This window comes from Toxorhynchites rutilus, chromosome 2, assembly GCF_029784135.1.
Source record: "Toxorhynchites rutilus septentrionalis strain SRP chromosome 2, ASM2978413v1, whole genome shotgun sequence".
NCBI classification, from domain to species: Eukaryota; Metazoa; Arthropoda; class Insecta; order Diptera; family Culicidae; genus Toxorhynchites; species Toxorhynchites rutilus.
Genome location: NC_073745.1, coordinates 187,830,556 through 187,856,068, shown reverse-complemented (window position 1 = coordinate 187,856,068; position 25,513 = coordinate 187,830,556). Strand labels below are relative to the sequence as shown.

The following is a 25,513-nucleotide window of genomic DNA, read 5'->3' as shown; positions in this document are numbered from 1 at the left end:
TTTAATTTTTCAAATTAGTCTCTTTCAAGGCTAGAAGTCGAATGTACTGAGAAAGCTTAAAACCTCTATAATTCAAAACAATATCATTACTCCAAAAATATAAAAACTCTGCTGAAAAATCTCAGCCAAAAATAAATATAAAATAGATTTTTAGAATGCATCGAAATATCTAAAGGACCGATGGGTTTACGCTGTTTTGCATTCAATTTTCGTGAGTTCAAGTATTCTTTCCAGGTTGAATTTGGTATCAAAATTCAGTGATTTCCACACCGGGTGTAAGTAGCTATTTTCCAATGATGAGAGTTGTTTTCTTTGGTAAAAACTGAAGATGAAGGTTGCTGTCGTCGCCGTTACCACACTACAGGTTCGGTTTGGATTTTCTGTTGCTAGTATGCGGAAAATGCTGCATAGTGATTTGTGGGTTTGTGATTTGTGATATTCTTGGTAGAGTTGGATATGTAGTTTTCTGAGAGATACTGAAAAAATACTTGAATATTCAATAAGATCAGCGTTTGAGTTCCACTCTAGACAGCGAGTAAACAACAGTATATGTTGATGATGAGAGTTAATTTGTCAATTTGCTCAAATTGGCCTTTAGTTGCCTTGGGAATCCTTCGACCTTCAAGTGTAAACAATTATTCATCGACCTTTGACAGCAAATATATGTAATAAAGAATGTAATCTTAAATTTCTATGTTTGTTGTCGCCAGCAATAATTTTGTACTCCTACGTTAACAATGCGGTCGTGTCTTGGACACCACATTTTTTCAGCCATTATTCGGATAGCATCAACGGTCGACTTTCCCTCTGTTTGATCTCTAAGAACCGAAGATCGGTAACATCTTACGGTTTGTCGGGAAAGTGGCATTCGTCCATACATTTTTGTATCACCGCTCTAAACATATCTGGGAACGCTTGGACCGCTGCTTTTAAGGCTATGTCGGCAATCGATTTGTTATTTCTTCCCGATATTTTTGTCCACTAAATCTACACATACCAAGATAAAAATTTGTTCGCAAAATATTCCAAAACATGAGAGTTTAAGAAATATATATTTTGGAAAAAAAATGAGAGTTTAAGCTATAAAATGATGTACATCCTATCTTTATGCGTTCTGTGTACGGAAAGCTTGTATTTTATTTGTAATTAAAAAAATCGGCAATTACTTCTCGGGCAACCCAATATAAGTATCTAAAATATTGAATGTAGTATTCTTTAAAAAAACAATAAAAAGTTTGAAGTTTACAGTCGAGAAGGTAGAAGGCCCATTATGCAAATATACAACAAATAAGTTTCGATATTTTAAATCTGATAATATATTTCATGTATGAATTTATGAAACAGTGATTCAAATTTTATCTGCTTACGATTTCAGAGCATCAATCTTCAATAATTCAACAGAGAAAAAAGTAATCATTGGAGGTTTACCTAATAAAACAAACCTGACCGAAGGCAATGGCTTCCCAATCGACGGCAAAATACAGCATTATGTGCACACAAATCACTGTGCACTGAGTATAAAATGTAATCAAATTAAACTTGCGGGTGATATCCAACGAGACAAATATTTTTTTCCCACGGTCTCCACCCACGAGCACCCGTTTTTACGAATGCATAACACGAACCGACAGAGAGAGAGAGAGAGAGAGAGAGAGAGAGAGAGAGAGAGAGAGAGAGAGAGAGAGAGAGAGAGAGAGACTAAAAGCTTGCCAACCGAACGACCTCGCTTTCAATACTTAGGCTGAAGAACCACTGGCTAGTAGGTACCAGCCAGAACGAACGAGAAGGAGGGGAAGGTTTCAAGTTCCTCCCCGAGCGTTCAATGTCAAGTTTAATAAACTTCATAGGGTGTCTGTCTGTCTGTCTGCTTGTTCTCCGAATTCGGTATCGCTAGCCAAACGACAATTCCAGGAATGCATTACTCCAATTGACAACCCGCGGGAAGGACTGAGAAAGAGATGTATCAACTTTGAAAACTTGTGTGGGAAAATTTCCCACGGACAGAGAGAGAAACGCGGAAATCTCTCACACGAGGAGAAAATTCATTGCTTGTCGCGACGAAACACAGTGAATGCAGGGGCCTGTGAATGCTGGAGTGAGCATGTGCAGCAATGTCGATGGTCGATTTTTATTTAGCGCCATGTACGCTTGAGTTTGAAAAGTAGGGTTTGTCTTTTACGATACTATGGAATGAAAATGAGTTTTTTATTTGTTCCTTTCGCTTCAGACAGTCTTATTCGAATGATTCATTCTAGTTTATCATGTTGAGTTTCCAATTAGAAATATGTCTACAGTGCATTACAGAAATAACTTTCATAACGAAATATTCAATACGGAATATTCTCTTATTTCAGAGGGATATCACTTTTTGAAACAATCCAGGCCGACTATAAATTTATACTAAATACATTCAAACGATACGATTTTCGAATTTTTAACTTAGATAAATTTTGCGATTAGTCTAGTTCCATAAGTACACCCAAACTAGCGTTAACAGAAAACATTCCATCTTTGGCAGAAATGATGCCATTTAGTGTGCTAGAGATGTCAAATGCGCAAATAATGAACTATTTTAGAAGCTTAAAAATGGTTTGTATGTGTGCGTGCAGACATCTCTTTCTGTTTTCTTTTCTCATTTTATTTGGGATAGTGCCAAAAAAAAGCCCATACGACGTCAATGGGGATCGAGCCAAGGCCGGCTGGAATGCAAATCTATTTTACACGACCACGTTATCCACATGGCTAATGATGCTATAGCAGTTGCTCAGCAAATACGTGATAATATTGCACCTGATTATAAAATGAAGTTGGGGAGTGTTTTCTAAGAGTAAAAAAGGAGCGCATGAAGGAGAACAATATCTATCTCGGTCTGGGCCGTGTATGTGGCAAAGTATACGGAAAGCTTATTTGTCTTTTGTTCCGCTCGCTCGTATTATTCTTATATTGCTGTACCATGTATATTATACAAATGCTTACCAGTATTTGTGAGTCATGACATTTTCTGTTATGTTATGTCTCATTTAATGTCATAAATCGGGATGACAAAACATGAGCTAAAAATCAATTTTGGGTGTAAGAGGTTGAGGAGTGCTGTGAAAATCAGTGATTTGGAGTAAATTGCAGGACGCCTCACACTCCCTCATAGATCTAACTACATCTGCTGCATCTATATACGATCGAACTCGAGCCCGGCCTCGTATTCCGGAAATACGAACGCGGTTAAACAGATCTCTAGCCACGCAACGGTGTATGACTACGTCGCCGTTTTGGGTGATTGCAATCAAGTATGGAAAAGTTCATTCGCTCATTTCTCCACCCCTGATTATAAATCACTCTTGTATCTACTTGGAATAATCATGGCGAAAAGAATGCAGCAAACAATCGTGAGATTGCACGATGAATCATTTTACACTCCCCGACCATCTTCAAAACATAACAAAACAAAGAATAGAAAACAACATTCAATGAATGAATATTCCTTTGGAAGGATCGCACGAAACAAAATAACAAGTGAGTCAAAATAGATTGAATCTGCGTGAATGTATGATTTTATTTTCCCTTGTACTCTTTTCCTTGTCAGCATTCAAGTGCACATGAAATCCACCTTCCCGCTCATCAATAACTTGCGTTAATATGGTATTTCGCGTTGGCTTAGATCTTTTCATACTAGAAACAAAAAAATGTCATTGCAATAGTGCACAGGAAACAACTCAATTTCAACTATCTACCTATATTTTACTGCCGCGATCGAGGCTCAACGATTGCTATTTGAGTGAAAAACGAATGATTTTACAGAGACACTCGCTGGCTCAAGCAAAAGTTTTCAGTTTGATTCTATCACCATCATTCCGAGAGGCAAATGAGGGAATGCAAAAATTTCTGAGAATAGATGAGGGAAATCGAGGCAGTATTTTTCCGTTCTAATCGAGAATGAACTTTGCGAAGAGGATAGGTGAATGTTTTCTGTCTCAAATAACGTGAGGCATAAACGGAGAATAGAAGGGTGAGTTTTATCTGTGAATGAGTGTTGTTGAACGAATTTCGATGCGATTTTGCCCATACCTGATTGCAATCTTTCAAATCAGGTGTGGACTTTTGAAGATGATGTGAACGAATTTCTTCCAACCAATGCTTCCTCAGAGCACGAGATTAAGGCAACAAAATCACTTTCTGAAATGAGTCTGGTGAAGGAGAATTCGCTTTCGAAAATAAATGGAAAATTGCTTGATTTGGCCTCAGCGACTGATCCATGCGATATCGATATGCGAATATCGAATGCATTATCGAACCGCCGTTTCCAATTATGAAAATTGACTCTGATCAAAAGTCGTTTACGATACGACTACAGACAGGCTACAACAGAAACCTAGCGATGGTTGAACGTAGTACAGACATGGATTTCGATTTCCGACGCTGTGATTTTCTTGTACTGAATGTGTTGATACGAGGACTCTTCGAAAAAAAACTTTTTTTGTGCGGTAGATAGGGACCGCATAAAAAAAGTTTCCCTCAAGAAAAGAACCTAAATCCACGCCGTTTACCGTTCGATTTACTTTTGTTTCCCTGCTTTGCGATGGGACAGTTTGCCTTATCGATTGCGCGTGGCTGTTTGTGCTTTTAGTTGCATGTCGAAATTTGTTGCTATTGCTAATTTGTTGCATAAATCTAAAAGGCCTGATTTAGGTAGCTTACCATCAACACGAACGAACAATCAGAAGTGCAACGAAGTATTTCCAATTCATTTTCTGCTATTTTCACATCAAAGACAATGTGATAATTGGGTAATTTTTCATCAATTCATGACATCCGGAAAGTCCTGGCATGGTGCGATGGATAATGGCTTCAGATTCTGAACTGGTCAGCTTGTTTGACAGATCAAAACCCTATCAAGAACTTATGAGGAGTGATCGTACAAATAGTAGAAGCAACTTACATGCAGTATGAGTGATTTGAAGAGCTTCAACGAGCAGTATCCTCTGCGTAGAACAAGATATACACTACAACATGGCGTACCTTAGTCAAAATCACCCCGAATGGGTTATTTGAACTGATTGGGAACTAAAGATGACCTACGAATTAGAAACTTATTGTAATTCATGTGAAATTGACTTTAATTTTGTAAAGGAGCGAGAGTTTTTCAATCTGGTTCTATAGTTATGAAACACTGGAATTTTTGTTTTTTGAATGTTTCGCGGCTGAACACAACAGTAAAGTTCGAATGGCCAGACTTTTAATTTAAGATAGTTATTATATCCTACACTATATACTTCAATTCAACCAATTACATATCTCTTGAAACTCAGAAAAAATGAGTGGTTCATAGGTGAATAACAACTTACAATGTTCTGTTTACTAAAGCTGATATACCTCATCACATGCTCTTGAAGAAGATCCTTTTTTGGTTTTGACCCTGGATAAATGCCACTCCAACTAAACCAAGCCTCATTATGCGGAACGTTATGTGTTTCTTACTACGTTTTTGTATGCAAGAGAAAATTAAAAATGAGACTCTAGGTGAACAGACCAAGCTTATTTCATACATGTACCTACTGTAACAAATATAAATTAAACAAATTTGGATGAAAAAAACGCATAAATCTCTCCCATTTAGCTTGATATGTGAGGGTGACCACTTTGCCCCGACTAGGTGACCACTTTACCTCCAAGCAAAAAAAAGTTCGATTTTTCACCTTTTTTCTAATGATGAAAAGTGTACTTGTTTGAATTTTTATAGTGAAAGCCGTTTGCTATCTTGAAGAATAATGAGTTGAACTATAATATTCTTAGAAAAACGGAATTTAAATCGGTATGTGGGCGCTGGGAATGGGCATATTCCTTAGGGTGACCACTTTGCCCCCACTTCCCCTAAGTACTTTATTCCGTCGCTCCATTCTCTGCGGAAAGTTTCCGAATGCATGGAAATGGAATCATTCGTCTTCCCGGTCTTCAAGAAGGGCTGCAAAAAGGACGTCAGAAATTACAGAGGCATTGCCTGCCTATGCGCTATCTCGAAGCTATTCGAGATAATTATTCTGGACTTCATATCTGATGCCTGCAACAACTACATCACAGAAGAACAACATGGATTCATGTCTAAAAAATCAACCTCCACAAATCTCGTTCAGTATACATCGTACATCGTCCGCTCTTTAGAATCAAGAAACAAATTGATGCGGTGTACACTGATTTCTCGGCAGCGTTTAATATAATCAACCATGACATCGCAGTAGCTAAGCTTCATCGTCTTGGATTCAACGGCCCACTTTTGAAATGGCTTCACTCCTACCTCACTGACCGTGTAATGTCAGTTAAAATAGGTGAAACAATATCTACTCCTTTTCGAGTAACATCTAGTGTTCTCCAGGGCAGTCACCTTAGTCCTTACCTGTTTTTGTTGTATCTCAACGATGTCAACTTTAGTTTGAAGTGTCTCAAACTCTCGTATGCAGACGACTTCAAATTGTTCCTTCCAGTGAACTGCATCGGAGATGCTGAGATTTTACAAGAGCAACTCAACATCTTCGCCGAATGGTGCGCAACCAACAGGTTTTTGTTTGAATCCATCTAAGTTTTCGGTAATATCATTCTCACGCAAGCGTTCCTCGATAAGCTTCGAATATAAGCTACATGGTGTTCAATTGGTTCGTGTTAGCACTATTAAAGACCTCGGCGTTATGCTGGATTCAAAACTAACCTTTCGTGATTACGTATGCTACATCATCTCTAAGCCATCCAGAACACTTGGATTTATCTTCCGCGTCACAAAGCGATTTAAGGACGTGCACTGCATCAAGATTCTTTATTGTTCGTTAGTTCGCTCGATTCTAGAGTATGCTTGTGTGGTGTGGTCGCCTTACCACCAAAATAGCGTTCAGCGAAATGAGTCGATCCAGCGGAAATTCATCCGATTCGCACTACGAAATTTACCATGGAATAATCCGACAAATCTCCCTAGCTACGAGGATCGTTACAAGCTAATAGGACTCGACTCATTAGTTTCACGAAGAAACGTTGCCAAGGCCCTACTTACTTCGGACCTCATTACAAAAGCAAAACGAAAACGAAATTGAAAAAATGATGTTTCAGCATGCGTAGTGAATACACACAATCGAAATTGAAACTGGCTGAAGAGAAAGGAAAAGTAAAAAAGTCATTTTCATTTTTCAGTTTTGAAATTGTCAAGCCCTGATTGACAATTTCAACAATGATTTGGAGATAAATATTACGAAGACGGAAATAATCTCGTTCACGCATAGACAGTCGTTCATTCGCTTCGACTACAGTACGAACTCGACCTCCCTCAAGTGTGTAAACTCTATTTGAGATCTGGGTGTGATAATCGCTAAACCTAAAGCTAAAGTTCAACGGGCAGATGGTTTGTTGTTCTTGAGTTTTTCAGATTTAAAAAACTGTGGGTGGGTCATACCTAATATATAACCGCAAGGTTGACGTAGGACTAGCGTTGGCTTAGTAATCATTTGAGTGTATTGATTAAACCAGTGATTGAATAAAACAATTTCCGAATTCAATTGCGAACAATTTAGGCATTGTTATAGATTACGTTCTTCATTGCAAATCTGACGTATGGCATGATTTCTTGTTCATTTCATTCATTTTAGATGAATTTCCAAAACATGTGAACGGAAAAATGGCTAAGAGATCAATATGTTTTAGATTTCCCTCTGGGTACAAAAGTACCCTCACCTTGCATATATTTGCAATGCCGATTTCCTCAGACTCTTTGGCTTTGAAGTCTGTGTTGGGGAAACTCATTTCGTTCTGCAGAAATGCATGCGAGTACAAAAGTATCCGCACCTTGCATCTATTTCTCGGTTTTGAAATCTGTGCTGGGGAAACTCATACTGTTCTGCAGAAATGCGTACGGGCACAAAAATACCCATACCTTGCATTTATTTTTCAATTCAGATTTACCCTGACTCATTAGTTTTGAATTCTGTGTTGGGGAAACGCATTTCGGTCTGCAGAAATGCATGCTGATACAAACACTTTGCATCTATTTTGCAACGCCGATTTTCCCTGACGCATTAGTTTTGAAATCTGTGTTAGGGAAACACACAGATTCCAGCGATCGTACATTAGCCACTGCGCAATCATAACTGAGTGGATTTTCGAGCGGGCATTCGTTTATACGAGGGTCACTATTTATATTTCAGGAATTGGCAACACTGATGTCATGTGAGTCCATCTGACGGTTCCATCGTAAAGTTTGACATTTTTGACGATATACGTACTCAGAACATTTTGTCATACGGACGCTATTTGTTTATTTTATATTTAGTTGAAAGTTTGGTCTCGGCAAAAAAATGGAACTGAATCGTGAACATTTTCGTGCGATGATTTTTTACGACTTTCGACGTGGATTATCACAACAAGAGTGCGTCAATCAACTTAATTTGACTTTTGGCGATGAAGCTCCATCAAAAACCACTGTGTATCGCTGGTATAGTGAATTCAATCGTGGTCGTAGTTCGCTGTCCGACGAGTTTCGTGAAGGTCGTCTAAAATCGACTGTAGTGCCAGAAAACATCGATGCTGTGCACGAAATGATTAAGCAAGATTGTCATGTAACCTATTGTGAGATTGAGGCATCCCTAAGCATTAGTTCTACCAGCATATATGCGATTTTACATGAACACTTAGTTGTGCGAAAATTATGTTCACGTTGGATCCCACATTATTTTTACAATCGCTCAAAAAAAGGCTCGTGTCGATTGGAATAAATGCTTTGAAAATTGGTTTAAGCGCATGCAAAAGTGTATCGATCATCGTGACGAGTACTTTGAAAAACAATAAAAATATATTCGCAGCTTAACTATTTGTTTTTGTTCCTATTCCCGAAATATAAATAGTGACCCTCGTATACGATTTTGCGTGATTTCAATAGCCTGTTTTCAAAGCAACTTTTATACTATAGAAACCAGTTTTCGGGTCAATAATTAACTTTGTCGGCGTTCAGCTGACAAAGAGGTATTAACGATCAAAACCTTTCACTCGAAGTGTCACGTTCTCGTTTCCGAAACTTTGAACTAACACCCCGGTACGAAAATAAAAAACGTAGTCCTACGTTAAAAGTGAATAATCAAAAGTGTCTTATATTCTTCTTACGAATTTACGATTTTATTTTAGTCTTATCAATGCCCTAGACTAATGAAGGAGAGGTGTGATAACTGCTAACTGCTACTTGCCTAATTATTTTCAAGCTTTTAGTACATTATAATGTTTAATCACAATTTAACCGTTTAACTTAAAAAGTTTTTTTTACTTATTTTATTTTCTAGTTTTTAGTAATGTACTGTTTCATTAGAATATTTCTCTACAATAAAACCATTGTACTGTATTCTATCAGTCAAAAAATTTCATTTGATACCGATACTGAGAGGATTGCAGAAAATACATAGTGTGTTCACCAACTCAAGTTCGTTCGTTTGATACACATATCTCATTCAACCTTTTTTTTGAGATGATATGGAATCAGCTATTTTGTAGTGTCGGCCAAATTGGATTTTTCAAGATAAGCAGTTTTAAAATGACAGCAGAGATAAAGGTATTTTATAAATTCGGTCAGTTCCTATTGGTAAAATTTCTATTAATGTGGGACAACCCTACAGACATACAAACATACATACGAACAGTTTAAGCTAAATAAAACCGTTTAATAAAGTAATTTGCTATTTTGTGAATACGGCCATCTTGGATTTGGATTTTTCATGATCTACTGTGATCTACTATTCAAGCCCTTTCATTTGATACCCATATTAATCGGGTTTTGAGAAAATATGCAGCCCGCCATTTGATAGTGGCAGTCATCATAGATTTGCATTTTTCATAAATAACTGTGTTCTACTAGTCAAGCCCTTTCATTTTATATCCATATTAATGGGGTTTTGACATAATATGTAGTCCGCTATTTGGTAGGATTTTGATGGATTTGCATTTTTCATAAATAACCGTGTTCTACTAGTCAAGCCCTTTCATTTGAAACCCATAATAATAGGGTTTTGAGAAAATATATAGTCCGCCATCTTGGATTTGCATTTTTCATGAATAACGGTGTTCTACTAGTCAAGCCCTTTCATTTGATACTCATATTAACGGGGTTTTGACATAATATGTAGTTCACCATTTTGTAGTGGCAGCCATCTTGGATTTGCATTTTTCATGATAACCGTGTTCTACCAGTCAAGCCCTTTCATTTCATACCCATATTAATGAGGTTTTGAGAAAATTTGTAGTCCGCCATTTTGTAGTGGCAGCCATCTTGGATTTACATTTTTCTTAAATAACCGTATTCTACTAGTCAAGCCCTTTCATTTCATACCCATATCGATGGGGTTTTGGAAAACCCATATTGATGAGGTTTTGAGAAAATATGTGATCCGCCATTTTGTAGCGGCCGCCATCTTGGATTTTCAAGATCATGAAATACGCAGTTTTATAATGACTACAGAGATAAAGATGTGTTTCAAATTTCAGATCAATCGGTCAACAGGAAGGGGGTCAAATTTCTATTAATGTGAGTCAGCGCTACAGACAAACATGTTACAAACATACAAACATACAAACAGATTACAGGACAAGCTAAATACAACCGTTTAAAAGCAGACAGCTTAAACCCGTTCTCGAGCGGGAACACACCTTGGTTTTTAATTTTAGGAAATTAAAATAAATCGTTTCATATAACAAGTCATTTTTAACACAACTGCTACCATATACAATTTTACACCTACACTTGGGCTAAATTTTTCACAATAAACGATCGGTCATTGATACAAAATCTCTCGAAGCAACCCCTGACTTGCATATATTTTCAATGCCGATTTCCCCCAAGCAGCTTGGTTTCGATGTCTCTGTTAGGGAACACATTTCGGTAGGAACAAAAGCTCCCCCTACTTTAATCTATTTGCAATACCGATTTCCGCCTGGCAGTTTGGTTTTGATGTCTCTGTTAGAGAACACATTTCGGTAGGAATAAAAGTTCCCCCTTCTTTCATGTATTTGGGATCCGCCATATGTGTCGTCAATTTCGACCAATCAGAAGTGGGTATATCCGTTAGGATAGGGGATGAAATTTTTCAATTGTTCGACAGTTAGTTTCATGACATATAATATTTTCTTCAATATAAAAAATTGTTATGGTGTGCCGAAATCGATTGACGCAAAAAAATCATCAATCCGTCATGAATTTACTGAGCAATAAGCGATCGAAATTGGACAATTTTCACGATGTAATCGATTTTCAATTTTCAATTTGTACCCCAATATGTTCCCGAAAAACGTAATCCTACATCAAAAATCAAAAGTCAATAAAAAACAAAAACCAACACTGCCCAAGAAGTGGTTGGGTGGTGTTGACATTACACATTGACAAAAAATTGTAAAGGGTTGTATTTAGCACACGACCGCATATTTTCGACGTAGAACTACGCAATTATATTAGGCTGTCAAAAAAGTCCTGCGGTATTTCCGCGAGGTGTCGTTGTAAGCGCGTAGTTCTAGTTGTATTCATTGTATCGAGTCATACTATAGCTTGTTGGAAAGGTATATAAAGAGAAAATCCGACATATTTTACAGTACTACTACGACAAAGGCAAAAATGCATCTCAAGCTGCCAATAAAATTTGTGCAGTTTATGGACCCGATACAGTTTCCATTTCCACCGCACAACGATGGTTTCAACGTTTTCGTTCTGATGTAGAGGTCGTCGAAGATGTGCCACGCTACGGAAGGCCTGTCGTCGAAAATTGCGACAAAATCGCTGAATTATCCGAGAAAGACCGGCATAGTAGCAGCCGTAGCATCGGCCAAGAGCTGGGGATAAGTCATCAAACCGTTATTAACCATTTGAAGAAGCTTGGATTCACAAAGAAGCTCGATGTATGGGTGCCACACACGTTGACGCAAAAAAACATCTTAGACCGTATCGACGCATGTGAATCGCTGCTGAATCGCAACAAAATCGACCCGTTTCTGAAGCGGATGGTGACTGGCGATGAAAAGTGGCTCACTTACGACAACGTGAAGCGCAAACGGTCGTGGTCGAAGCCCGCTGAAGCGGCTCAGACGATGGCCAAGCCCTCATTAACGGCCAGGAAGGTTCTGCTGTGTGTTTGGTGGGATTGTCAAGGAATAATCTATTATGAGCTGCTTCCCTATGGCCAAACGTTCAATTCGGACCTGTACTGCCAACAACTGGACCGCTTGAAGGTAGCACTCACTCAAGAGGCCATCTTTGATAAACAGAGGCCGCATTGTCTTCCATCAGGACAACGCCAGGCCACACACTTCTTTGGTGACGCGCCAGAAGCTCCGGGAGCTCGGATGGGAGGTTCTTTTGCATCCGCCGTATAGCCCGTACCTTGCACCAAGTGACTACCCACCTGTTACGTTTTAGGGAAACATATTCCGTTCTGCACAACGACTAGCGAGTACAAAAGTACTCAACACCAAAAAATACCCCCGACTTGCATGTATATTTACAGAGCGAATTTCCACAGGTACATCGATTTTGAAGTCTGTGTTGGGGAAACCGTAAATCGAGCCAATCAAAACTTGACAGTTAGGGCGTTTAGATGACGCTTGACATTTTACAGTTATTCAATTCTTCATCTCATGAAAAATAACATTTCGAAATTCGGGTAGGGTTGGCACACATATCGGCAGAACAAATGTATGGGAAAAAAGGAAGTTCTTCCAGTTTTCGTTAATTTAAACCGTTTAGAGATTAGCGAATTTTAATGTATAGCATATCAAACAAATCTTAGAGAATTTCCGATTCGATTGGTATGCAAATCATGAGAATTCGTTCACAGTGAAAATAGTTATTAACGTTAATGGCACCCTTCCTGAAAGACGTAGTTCTACGTCAAAAAGTGCGCCAATTTACAATGATCTTACTTACAAGGATTGTTTGTTTGGAGAAATTCAAGTTGTACTCTCAATTTTGCAATACCTTGATATTTTTTCGTTTTAGTGTTAAAAAATTAGCCAAAAAAATTTTCGCGGAATTTTGTTGCGCGTATAGCTAGTTAAATGTGTGAGTAATTAATATGCATCAAAAGAATAAATTTTTTAAAAACATGTTGTACCAAATAAATGGAAGGTATCGTCAAGAATCATGCGTACACACTTAATTTGGAGATTGACTGTATGTATGTTCAACTGTCGGAGAAGTCGAACATAGTCTATATCTGACCGTAAAATATTAGCAATGGAAACTCCCGCAATGCTCCGTACCATGCGGTACAGTCTATGAAAATTGAAAGAGTCCAAAAATGTTTCCTAAGCTACGCTCTACGCCACCTATCGTGGATGGCCGGTTCCAGACTTCCGGAGTATACCGATAGCTGTAAATTATTCGACCTTGAAACTCTTGCATTCAGACGGACTAGATAGCGACGACTGTCCGTTTTTAAACTCAGACTTTAGAATATGGTTTAATATGTAGTCTGTTCGAAAAAATTCGAAGACGAAGAATAAATAAATTTAAAAGGCTTCAAAAAAGAAATATAAATTTAATTTTACCTCACTTTCTATCAATCACATAATTAATACTTGAAAAAAAACTTGAATTGCATCCACTTCACCTCGAAATCGTTTCAATAACTGGCGATAGGAGAGGAAACAGGTGGGATATGAACGCATCACAGACGAGCACAGACTTGACAAGGTGGCGAAAGACTTCTTGAATACATCACGGTCTAATCGAATGGTCTTTACCAACTAAAGCTTCCGTGTCACTTGCCCATAAAAAAACCTGCGTGGAGTCAATCCATCCTGCTATCGATAGCAATCCGCCACACCACCAAGGTAGTGGTAAATTATGAATAATTTAATGGACTATTTGTTGATTATGTGACACGGCTCGAACACAATGCCTATGCATGGGCTTGGGCTTGGGCTTGCGCTTGTGTGCATATTGGAAGACACATTCGGAATATGGAGTGGATGAAAATAATTTGAAAAAATGCACCTCCTCTACCACATGCATGCCGACCGACCGGCTGGAATAAAACATAACTGATAAGCGATCGATTTCCCGCCGACAAGGACAAGGTCAAGAATGATGTGTTGTGTTGGTTCGTCTGGTTGAGGAGTACGCGGTAGACAATTCTCTCCTCCAGTGGCGGATTATTTATATTTAATGTTGCAAGACAACATAGTAAATATTATTGAGAACTGTAGTACACAAATTATTGATTTGTTTGGCTATATTTACTTTGAAGCTGATCAACATTCGTAATGTTGCGACTGGCATTTGAACCCCTTCCTTCATTCACGTGCGATAGAGGAAAGTGCGAAAACACTTAAGTTTGAATCATTCAGGCCACTACGACAAGTTTGTAATTATTTTATTCTAGTTAAAAACACAAAACATATTTCCTACAAAATATAAAAAAAAATTATTCTGAAGAATAATTATCTGCGAGTTATTAGACTTCTATGAACAGTGGGTGCATCATTTTTAGGACTTCCAGCAACAATTAGTAATCTTTTAACACTAAACCTTTTAGTAGAAATGAGTCAGTATCAAAATATTTAAAAAAAAATAGAACAATAATCTACATATAGCACGTAAAGTTTGGAGGGCATAACATAAACAAACAACGATGAAGCGCTCATCAGACGCGCTTATGAAAACGAATGTTTATACTCAATTCAGACATAGCATAGCAGCATTCCTGGGCACGATACACCTAACAAACACGGCTGATAATCATTCTGTTGTGGTTATCATTCTACCACTCGACCCCGATTTCGATTGTGGGAATATAAAGTGCTGGTCACTTAGAATGAAACATCGTTTCATCACAACTTATGAGAAATAATTCACATACCGGAAAGACGGCTATCCGAAATTTAACCAGTGGAGATACTTTACTCATGATGATACTGCTTCGAAACGAACACTTTCTTCTGCTGGAAACTTGGTTAACAGGGTTTATCCCTTCGCACTTTTAATTCACCGCTAGAGAGCCGGTTCAGAGACAGAGTGGATCGATTCGCACGGAGATACATCACGCTGACTAATCCGCGTATTCCGATTTGAGAGCACTAGATTAGAGGGGATTTCTTCGATTTATCAACGGAAAGGATGCGTTTGACGCCCTTCACACTCGGTGAGTACTACTCTGATTACGATGTCATCGTCCATTTTCGATGCCATCGGCGTGCGAGTTACTACTTACTAATAGCCTTGTAAAATATTCGGATTGGCTCTTATCGACAGTACTATTCCGACAAAAGAACGGCGAATGACTGCGATAGAATAGCATTCGAGAGGCAGAAGGCATTTGTTTAGACTCTGTTATTTTTTTTGTGTGTTCTATATCGTTCGCATGTCCATGCCGGACAGATTCAACAGTATTTCACAAACAGAGGGGGTGTATAACGACTGTTCGATATTGTATCTATGACTATATGTGGCTACACGGCATTTGCAAACGGCTACGGATTGTGCAGAAAACTTTTGTGGAAATGCGCATTGCTGCGAAGACGTGTGTAATCGTTGTTTGTCAGACGTTACGGGTTCAAATCCGGTGATTATGGTCATTACAGTCACTTGAACAGCTAATCGTCGTCGCCGTCAAGCAGAAACGTGACTGTGGATTCTAGGCATTTCCTTATATTGGATTCGATTTTCATTTCACCATTTATGTACATTATGTAATCATTTAAAAAATCAATCATATCTGTTTTATGAAAGTGAGCGTGTAAGATTGTATTTAAAACTAAAGATGTGTCAAATAATTGAACCGTTTGTTTGAGAAACTCCATAAGTTCATTCGATGCACTTGCGAGAAAACGAAAAAAAAACTATTTTTCTCGAAATTTTGAACTGGTACTCCTATTTATTGGTATCAGATTCGGTTATACCCAAAACATATATAGGCAAACTTTTTTTGTGCGGGAGATGGGAACCGCACAAAAAACGCATAAAAAACTTACACAACAGCAAATATCGTGTTCGGTACACAATTTGAAAAAAAAAACATACGGGGTGACAAATATTCAAACATACATACAAACAGGACAACCTGATTGTATTCATTTAAAAAGTAATTAGTTATTTGGGGACTGCGGTCATCTTAGATTTGGATTTTTCATGATCTGCTATGTTCTACTAGTCAAGCGCTTACATTTGATACCCATATTGATGGGGTTAAGAAAAAAATATATATGGCGCCGTCTTGTGATGGCGGCCATTTTGGATTTGCATTTTTCAAAAATAACTGTGTTTTACTAGTCAATCCTTTTCATTGAATATTCATATTGATGGGGTTCTGAGAAAATATGTAATCCGCCATTTTGTAGCGGCCGCTATATTGGATTTGTATTTTTTATAAATAGCTGTGTTCTACTAGTCAAGCCCATTCATTTGATATCCATATTGATTATTCAATATGGAATTATTATACAAATTATTCAACATTCCGATCTAAAACTAAGAAAAATTAAAAATTAAATACTCCGGATAATCGAGTCTGAAATCCCGGATAATCGAGTCCGACCTATATAACCATATGAAAAATATTTTCCCCGTATTTCTCTATTTTAATAATCCTTTTTTTAAAACAACATTCTTTGCAGTGGATTGTATATTGTGTCCGACTTTGAGCTCAATCTGTTTCGAACTTTTCGAGTTTTCGAATCATACACAAACGAACAGAACATTTATATATAGGGGAACCGCGAGTAATACGGACAGTGGGAGTAATATGCACAGGTGGTTGATTTGTATAGTTACATTTTGAATTTCAGATTTCTGTTAATGAGAACACCTTCTACATGTTATTCTTTGATATTTAAGCTACCCTATGAACACTGATCAAAAGTGGAGAAAGGGAAACAAAAAACGAAAATCATACATGATTTCGCGTGTGGATGTAATTTTAGCTGCTTCGATATTAAGCATTTTGAGTGGTTCAATATCAAAATTCAATTTGCTGATGGTTATATTTCGGTTTATGAGTTAACTAAGAAGTGATATTAGGCATGTACGGAACAGTAAATACATTTTTAAGTGCATTATTGGAATAATTGTACTGATGGGGTAAGACGGAAAGTTGCCAGTGGGAGTGAAATGGACTGCGAAAAGAATGCCCAGCGTCTATAAGTGGAAATCAAATCGCCAAATGTGGACTGTTCAGAAGCTGACTGGAACCAAAAGCAAAATAGTTGAGGGTCTGTTCGTTCATACTGTTGAAAAGCACGATATCACTTCTAGGTGGATTAATTCGATTTTTTCATCATTCAACCGACATTCGTGATGAGTTCAGACCTTGGTTGAACAAAATTATTCCTCTCGCGATCGACAAACCTCTACGCTTCATATATCACAAACCTGTCCATATTACCCGCACTATATGTCCATATTACCCGCATCGAAAAAAGTGTTGCACTTTTCGGTATGTGTTAATTTCAGTAAAAAATATTGAAAAACGCTTTTTTGTAAAATATTTGGAAAAGTACTTAGAGAAACAGTATATTGAATTGCAAGGAACTACATCAAAGTTTTAGGAAACATGAGTTTCGAAAGATATAATTGAAGTTCTACTTAACATGTCCGTTTTACCCCCACCTCCCCTAACAGTTCGGCTGAAAAGTTTATAAGGTAACATAGAAAAATTCTTTTTATGCAAAATTCAATTTTATCATTCAACATTGCCTTCGAGGGCGATACAGCGATTATAGCGATCTTGCAACTTTTCGATACCATTTTTATAATACTCTTCCGGTTTTTCTAAAATAGGCCTCAGTTTCCGTCACTTCATTATCGGTTTTAAATTTCTTGCCAGCGAGCATTCTCTTCAGGTCTGCGAACAGAAAACAGTCGCTGGGGGCCAGATCTGGAGAATACGGTGGATGCGGAAGCAATTTTAGGAAGAGTGATGCAAAGCGGTTTGAGTTTTATTCAAAATCGAAAAATCACCTAAAGGAAGGAAAATCGGGAGCTTTCGAAAAAAAATTGTTGATGCCAAATTTCTTAGCTTTGCATAAAACGTCAAGATCTACTGTCATTCAGGAAAAAAAAAATTGTCAAAAATCGACACTCTGGGACTTCGTTTTTTCGGAATACGAGGCAAAACGTATAGTTTTATGTGCCAATAAATATAGTTATCTCGATTTTTCATTTGGAAATTTCTGCGTAATGTTTATTTGCACGATAATATACCCAATGCAAAGTATTAGCACAATCGGACATCATTTACTATTGTCGCATATCTCAAAATTTATGTTTTCTGAAAATTGAAAGATCACCGGAATTTCAATTTTTTCTATATCGGTTTAGCATGGAATGGCTTTATATATAGATTCTTATGAAATACTCGTACATATTTTTATTTTCAAAATGAGCTGATAGTTCGCATGACAGCTACGCTTCAAAGTGAAATGGGTTTCAACCGAGAGAGTCTGGTAGGTAGATGAATTCACCCTTTTGCTTCCTTTGGTTCCTGGCCGGTTGCCGTTCGTAACACTCATACTACATGGGTTGAAAAGCCCCGGGATTTTTAATGAAAACAATCGTTTTTAAGACAAAGCTGTATTGATTCCTCAACATAGTTTCCTTCAAGGGCAATACACTTGGTATAGCGAGTTTCCAACATTTCGATTCCCTTTCTGTAGTACGAAACGACTAAGTCTTCGAAATATGCCTCAGTGCCACTCTGCAGACTACCTATTGGACTCAGGAGTGTGGTAATGGATCCACGTTTCATTCATTGTCACAAAACGACGAAGAAGTACACTCGATTACGCTTCAACAACGCCAAACCGACTCTTGAATCATCAACGCGCCGCTGCACTTGTTTACCAGTCGATTTTGTTTTGCGATTTCTGGAGAATTCGTAGCCTCTATTGGCCTTCCAGAGTGAGGTGCATCTGCGGTGCTTGTAGGGCCCATTTCTAATTCACTAAACCAGTTTATCGGTGGTTCTCGAAGGAGCAGAAGTGGAATAACATTTCGTCAACCACTGCATTGATTGTTAAGGAGTTAAATAAATAGTCAATAAAAGTCAATAAAAATGTTCGATCAAAATACGATATTCCTCTTGTTCCATTTCCATACGAATGATCACTTAAACAACTGTAGTTTGTGAACAAATAAACGAAATGTCATGAAACTTCACACATAAGCTAGTGACAAAAGAACCTCTCGAAATGAATCTTGTTCATTTTTAGTGGCACCATCAATTGAAAAATCCCGGTACTTTTTAACCCATGTAATATACCACACCTACCAGTGGAAAACATAATTAAAGAGCCAAAAATTGAATATTTTAGGTACTTTAGTGATCGGTCAGGATCACCTTCCTCTATGTATATTAGGGTGGCAATGGATGTATGGGAAAAATTTCATCATCGAATTTCAAGAACCGACCATGTACATTTTGTTTATTGGCCCAAAAAATGATCTGTGCAAAGTTTCAGCTCGATCAGACATGATATAGGGGTGCCTCAAAGCGCTCAAAGTTTTGATTTTTTGATCCTCGAAAATCTTCCAAGGGGGGAGGAAAAAAATTAGTTTATGACACACAAACTAATCGCACAAATAATAAAATCGCACCTAAACAGTCACACAAACAGTCAAAACCGCACAGAAACAAGTTTGCCTGTACTTACTGTAAGTCCCAAAAGGTCGATTTTCGGCCAAAATTTTTTTTTTTTGCGATGACACCAGATCTCGGCGTTTCATGCATTTTTAAGTCATTTTGAATCGAGAAAAAAATTTCGATTTTCCAAATTTCCTTTACTCCCCACTTGGAAGTTTTTCAAGGATCAAAAAATCAAAACTTTGAGCGCTTTGAGGCACCCCTAAACCATGTCCGATGGTGTTGAAACTTCGCACAGATCATATTTTTGGGCTAAAAAGCAAAATGTACATGGTCGGTTTTTGAAATTTGACATGATGATTTTCGCTGCCACCCTAATGTATATAAACTAGGGTGTAAATTAATGTATGTGAAAAAATCGACCACAAAATTTCAAAAAGTTACCCTATACAAAATGTTCACCACATTGAAAAAACATCCTATGCCGAATTTCAGTTCAATTGGACTTATGGGAGAGTGGTGCAAAGCGGTCAAAGTTTGAGTTTTTTGGAAATCGAAAAATTGCTCAAGGGGAAGTAAAGGAAATCGGGGTTTTCGAAAAAAAAATTGATGCCAAATGTCTTAAATTGCATGAAACGTCGAGATCATCAGATCATAGTGTCATCTCGGAATTTTTTTTTTGTCAAAAATCGTACTTTGTTTTTTTTCGGAGTACGAAACGAAAAGTATGATTTTGGGTGCCAATAAAAATAGTTATCTCGATTTTTCATTCGGAACTTGATACGAAATGTTGATTTGCACGATAATATACCCTATGCAAAATATTAGTTCATTCGGACTTCATTTACTGGTGTTGCAGACGTTAAAATTTGAGTTTTTTGAAAACCGAAAAATCACCGGAATCGGGATTTAAAAAAAAAGTCAGATGTCTTAAAATTGTATGACACATCGAGATTTACAGTTATCTGAAAAAAATTTTTTGTCGAAAATCATTTTTTTAGGCAGAAGAACGACCAAGTGCCAAAAAACATTTTATTTACAAGAAAAAAAATTCGAGATAACTATAAATCTCGACGATTAATACAATTTCGAGACATTTGGCATCAAATTTTGTTTTGAAAACCTTGACTTTTTTTTGGTGATTTTTCGTTTTTCAAAAAACTCAAATTTTAACGTTTGTGACACCAGTAAATGAAGTCCGAGTGAGCTAATATTTTGCATAGGGTATTCCGAATAAAAATCGAGATAACTATTTTAATTGGCACCCAAAATCATACTTTTCGTTTCGTACTCCGAAAAAAAGTCCCAGAATGCCGATTTTTGACACAAAAAAGTTTTTCGAGATGACATTAGATCTCGATGTTTCATGAAATTTTAAGACATTTGGCATCAATTTTTTTTCGAAAACCCTGATTTCCTTCACTCCCCCCTTGGGTGATTTTTCGATTTTCAAAGAACTCAAACTTTGACCGTTTTGCGCCACTCTCCCATATTGAGCCGATTGAGCTGAAATACGGCATAGAGTGTTTTTTCGAGGTGGTGAAAATGTTTATGGGGTAACTTTTTGAAATCGAGATGACCATTTTCTTTGGCACCCTAAAATATACAGTAAGTTATCTCTAATTCGACATACCGAGGCACCATTTAGTGTCGCATTGGAGGCGAGTTTGAACTGTAATAGGACATTCGCGATGACAGACATGACAGTGGTACAGTGTCGATGTCTGGAGGCGACTTTTAATCTGGGGCCATAGTTTGGGCCCCAAACTCAATGTTTATAAAAATGTCCAATTATTCGTGTCATATTGCATGTCTGTCTAATTAACTAGACATCGAATTAGAGGTAACTCGATGTATTATTTGTTTAATATTATTTTTTTATTTAATCCATCTGACATCAAATTGTCTTAATGGACCTACTAAAATCAGTATCAAATACACGTATTGCGAATGTCAACTTATTCTAAAATAATCATTAAATTTACTTCGAAGCGCATTGCTAGCGAGATTATAGTCAAAGAATGAAACATTTTATTGAATGTAGCAGACATAAATTCCAACGGATCATGCTATTCCATACAAACTATTCCGGAAATCGAGTGTAAGGAAATCACGATGACCTAGGGCATAAAGTATAAATATACAGATTAACTACCAAGAAAGGGGAGTCAATCTCGTTCCTCAGCAGCAGTCTTCCATGTTTCACAAAAAACACCGCGTCCGGGATAAACATGTCCACGCTGCTGTTCGCAGTTTTGTATTTGAATACAAACATGATTTTTTCGTACCTATGTTTGAAAATGTGACATGTTTGTATTCGTAGTATGTTTGGACATACGATGTTTAATCTAATGCTTCACATGATGTTCGAACATGCTGTACAGTTTCTCTTGCATTTTCACCCCAAGCACCGGCAGTGCGTAGAGTAGAAGAAGCGAATCGGACACCACACCACCACCACACAACACGTGGTGTGTTGGTATGTTGACATGGAAAAAAATGCTTTCCTATCATGACAATGGGTGCTTCGTCTAAAATATTAGGTCTTTATTTGTTCTGAACAAAATAAATGTCAATTGATATCAGAGTTCTTCACAATTGATATCATCATTCAGTGCACGCATCAATTTATATATTGAATTCATGAAATTCGCTATTATTAGCTATTCAGCAATTCCAAATGAAATCGTCCTAAAAATGCAGATTTTATAAACTTGTATTTTTGATTCCAATGAAAGTGTGTATTCCGTTTGGGTTGGAGGAAATATGAGTTTTCACAGCAATTGGGAATTTTTTGACTCAAGCGTAACTTTTGGAAAGGGCGTATCGATTTTAGTAAGAGAAATATTTGATAATTTATATCTCAAAAACTATGAGTCGTACCGAAATAGTGTGTTAGAAAGAGTTATAGAGTATTGATGGTTGAATATGAAAAAAATGTACAAAAAATTCAGTTTGTGATAACATCGAGAAATTAATGGTGTGTGTTTAGCCGCTGAAATTTCTCTGCTGGTTCTGCTGTGTGCCGCTGAAGATTGCATCTAAAACAAAATTTTGGGTATTTATTTATTTATTTGGCCAGCATTTGTATGATGTCGCCCGCTGTGCAGTCGGTTCCCCAGACTTCAATTGGCAACATGCACGCAAAAAAATCTCATAGAAAGTTTCTTTATATTCAGAGAATGTTTTCTTTGCATGAAACCAAGGATTATTTAATCAGACTTGCAAAATGTGCATAAACTCATAGCCTCTTAGTTCATGCAATGTTTGTAATGCGAACTAAATTTCAAGTTCGTTTCTGTGAAAAAGTATCCTACGAAGAAATGCTTCAGGATGAATAATTTCTTTCCGTGCAAGAAAAGAAACAAAACGAAATCAATGAATACTGCGACATCGGGTGATATGTTTGTACATGATGTTCTTGGATTATAAACATCAAGTTTGTTTTCACATTCTTATGAGTGTGTATCATTGTTCGTGTTTGGGATAGACATTCAACACTAGCGAAAATCATGTTCGAGTTCGAACAAAAACATGGAATTTTCACATCGCGTGGACATGTGTAAGCGTTTTTCGGAAGACTGCTCAGCAGCTTCGCAACAAATATGGCTTGTGCTGCAGATCGCCTGTTCTTCAGAGTATCAATTCGCAGCAGGTTACAGCGTTCCTCGTAAGGAGGTAATTCCCTTGGGTTTCGCTATGAAAGATTCCTCAGAGCACGACTTACGAACTTTCTTTGTACAGATTCAATGCGCGCTTTCCAAATGCCAGGAAAAGGGCACCACCATACGACAGAAGCAAATTCCGGAATAGAACGAACCAGCGCACAGTATACAGATTTCAAGCTAAGCGGGTCCCTAAATTAAATGGTGACCTTCAAAACAAAACCGAGCTGTTTGTTCCCCCTGGAGATAATGTCCTTGTAGTGGTAGATGAATGTGAACTCCTCGTCAAGAATTACACCCAAGTCGCGAACTCGTTGAACCCTCTCGATGGCTTTGCCGTATAACATGTAGGAGAAATTGATGGGATTCCGCTTTCTGGTGAACGATATAACTTGGCATTTCTCGACGCTCAGCGTCATACAATTTTCGTACACACGTCTCAAAAATGTTCTGCAAGCTTTGAAGAAGATAAAATATATACATATAAAAAAAATTATCCGAAATTGAAAAAGCGAAAATAATATCGGACGAAACCCCAACAGCATAGAAATAACCTGCTCAATTTGTTAAAATATATCGTTTGTCATCTACATCAAATTAACAAGACACTGTTGGTAATGAAGTGATAATAATATTACATCCATTCTGCTCGTAATAACAAGGGTTAATGCGGATCAATTATCTCTTATCCTCTGGTAAATACTCATTCAACATATATTTGTAGACATCATTACGCCTTCTCCGGATTTCCTCCGACATCAGATAGTAAACATGCTTTTATTTAGTGGTCTCTAATAAGGAGGTTTTTCCGTGGGACGAAAAATAAGTTTCAGCTGTAGATGAATGATAAGAACTCAGCTAATTGAAACAGTAGCGGGTGATGCGATTAGAATTTCTTTATGGGTTTCGCTGCGATAAGCACTCATTCATTGAATGCCCATTCAGAAACAAGAAACTGTCGTTCATTCAAAGTTGATTCTAAATATTTTTACATAGTGGAATTGCGAGTATGAGTTATACTTGGAGCAGAATTTATGTTTCTTCGAGACCAACTGTAGAGTTGCCAAAAATAATTTAGACCGTCGAAATGAAAATTTTGATAACATTAATTTATTTGCGCTAGCAGTTTACATCAAATGATCTTCATATGCTAGACGTTTGTAAATTTTCGAAATTATGTAATATTTATTCACTCACCTCTTTAGTGTTGAATCCTAGGAAGGATAATTTCCTAACATTGTTATCCCGTCGGCTCATGTTGTCTAAGTATCAATTGTCAAGAACCACAGCGAACGAAACTCACTTTACGGTTTCACTTCGGCTTCGGTGCAAATTATTCTCTTTCACTTTTGACACTTAATCGTTTTATTTCATGCACTCATGGAAAACCGCCAATCTGAAAGAAGGGAGCACAAGAAAAAAATTATACCAATTAACAACTGTATAAACAGTGAATCACTCGAAAATAAAGTGGGATAATCACGCCGACAAACGATGCACACGCACAAAAAGTAGAACAATCGCCGACCAGCGCGCAATTATTACTGATAGCTGATGATGGAAGGGAAAATTTCAATTCAAATCAAAATACATGTTATCTAACCGTAGGTACACTGACGAAGTATGGAAGTCGAACTGTCAACCGGGCTCGATTATCTAGAGCCTCGGTTGGCCACTTTTATTGATAAATTTGTGCAATTTCTGTTCTTCATCGATACTCACGACTGCAGTGAAGTCCAAACACCAGTAGTGTAGCACTTGATCAAGGTGTGTTTTTCGCGATAGCCGAATAACCTTTGAAACGAGCATTGCGTCTGGGCTACACTTTTGTAATTTTTATTTATCGCATGATCACAAAACGTTCGAAGAGTATTTTATCGGAATCTACGACAAACAGTCAAACATGAACACTATTTGTTTTCTCTATTGGGGTGTTTGTGTTCCAATCCGGGAAAGCGAAAAGGAGATAATATGGGGTTTACGCTTAATTCATGTGCACCTCTCACGAGCGATATTCAAACATCGGAAATCTGGATCCAAACATTCATTGTTTTCTTTCAAAAATATTTACATAGAATTGTTTACCTGAACCAATTGAACAGTCATACGTCATTTGGGCCTGAAGATTAGCGACTTCGTAATTCTTTTTTTTTCGTAAATTCGTAAAATCCATTAATTTCGAAGTATACTTTTTTATCTATTTTTAACATTTTTGGTTTTTACTTCTACTTCTACTTCCTGAACATTGTTTAAAGCTACAGGGGAAAGTCGGGAAAG

The 25,513-nt window shown here is 37.4% G+C and overlaps 1 protein-coding gene across 6 annotated transcripts in view; it reads right to left on the bottom strand.

Moving 5' to 3' along the window:
* LOC129771119 (anion exchange protein 3) overlaps positions 1-25,513 on the bottom strand; it is a 147,989-nt gene that overhangs the window by 85,691 nt on the left and 36,785 nt on the right. For 5 of the 6 annotated variants that reach the window (XM_055774465.1, XM_055774471.1, XM_055774467.1 and 2 more), the window contains exon 2: positions 24,434-24,632. In XM_055774465.1, the coding sequence (XP_055630440.1) occupies positions 24,434-24,493 (60 nt within the window). In that variant the 5' untranslated portion in view covers positions 24,494-24,632. Of the gene's footprint in view, positions 1-14,855; positions 15,282-24,433; positions 24,633-25,513 lie in introns of those variants that run through there. The other variant, XM_055774466.1, reaches the window with a different exon arrangement.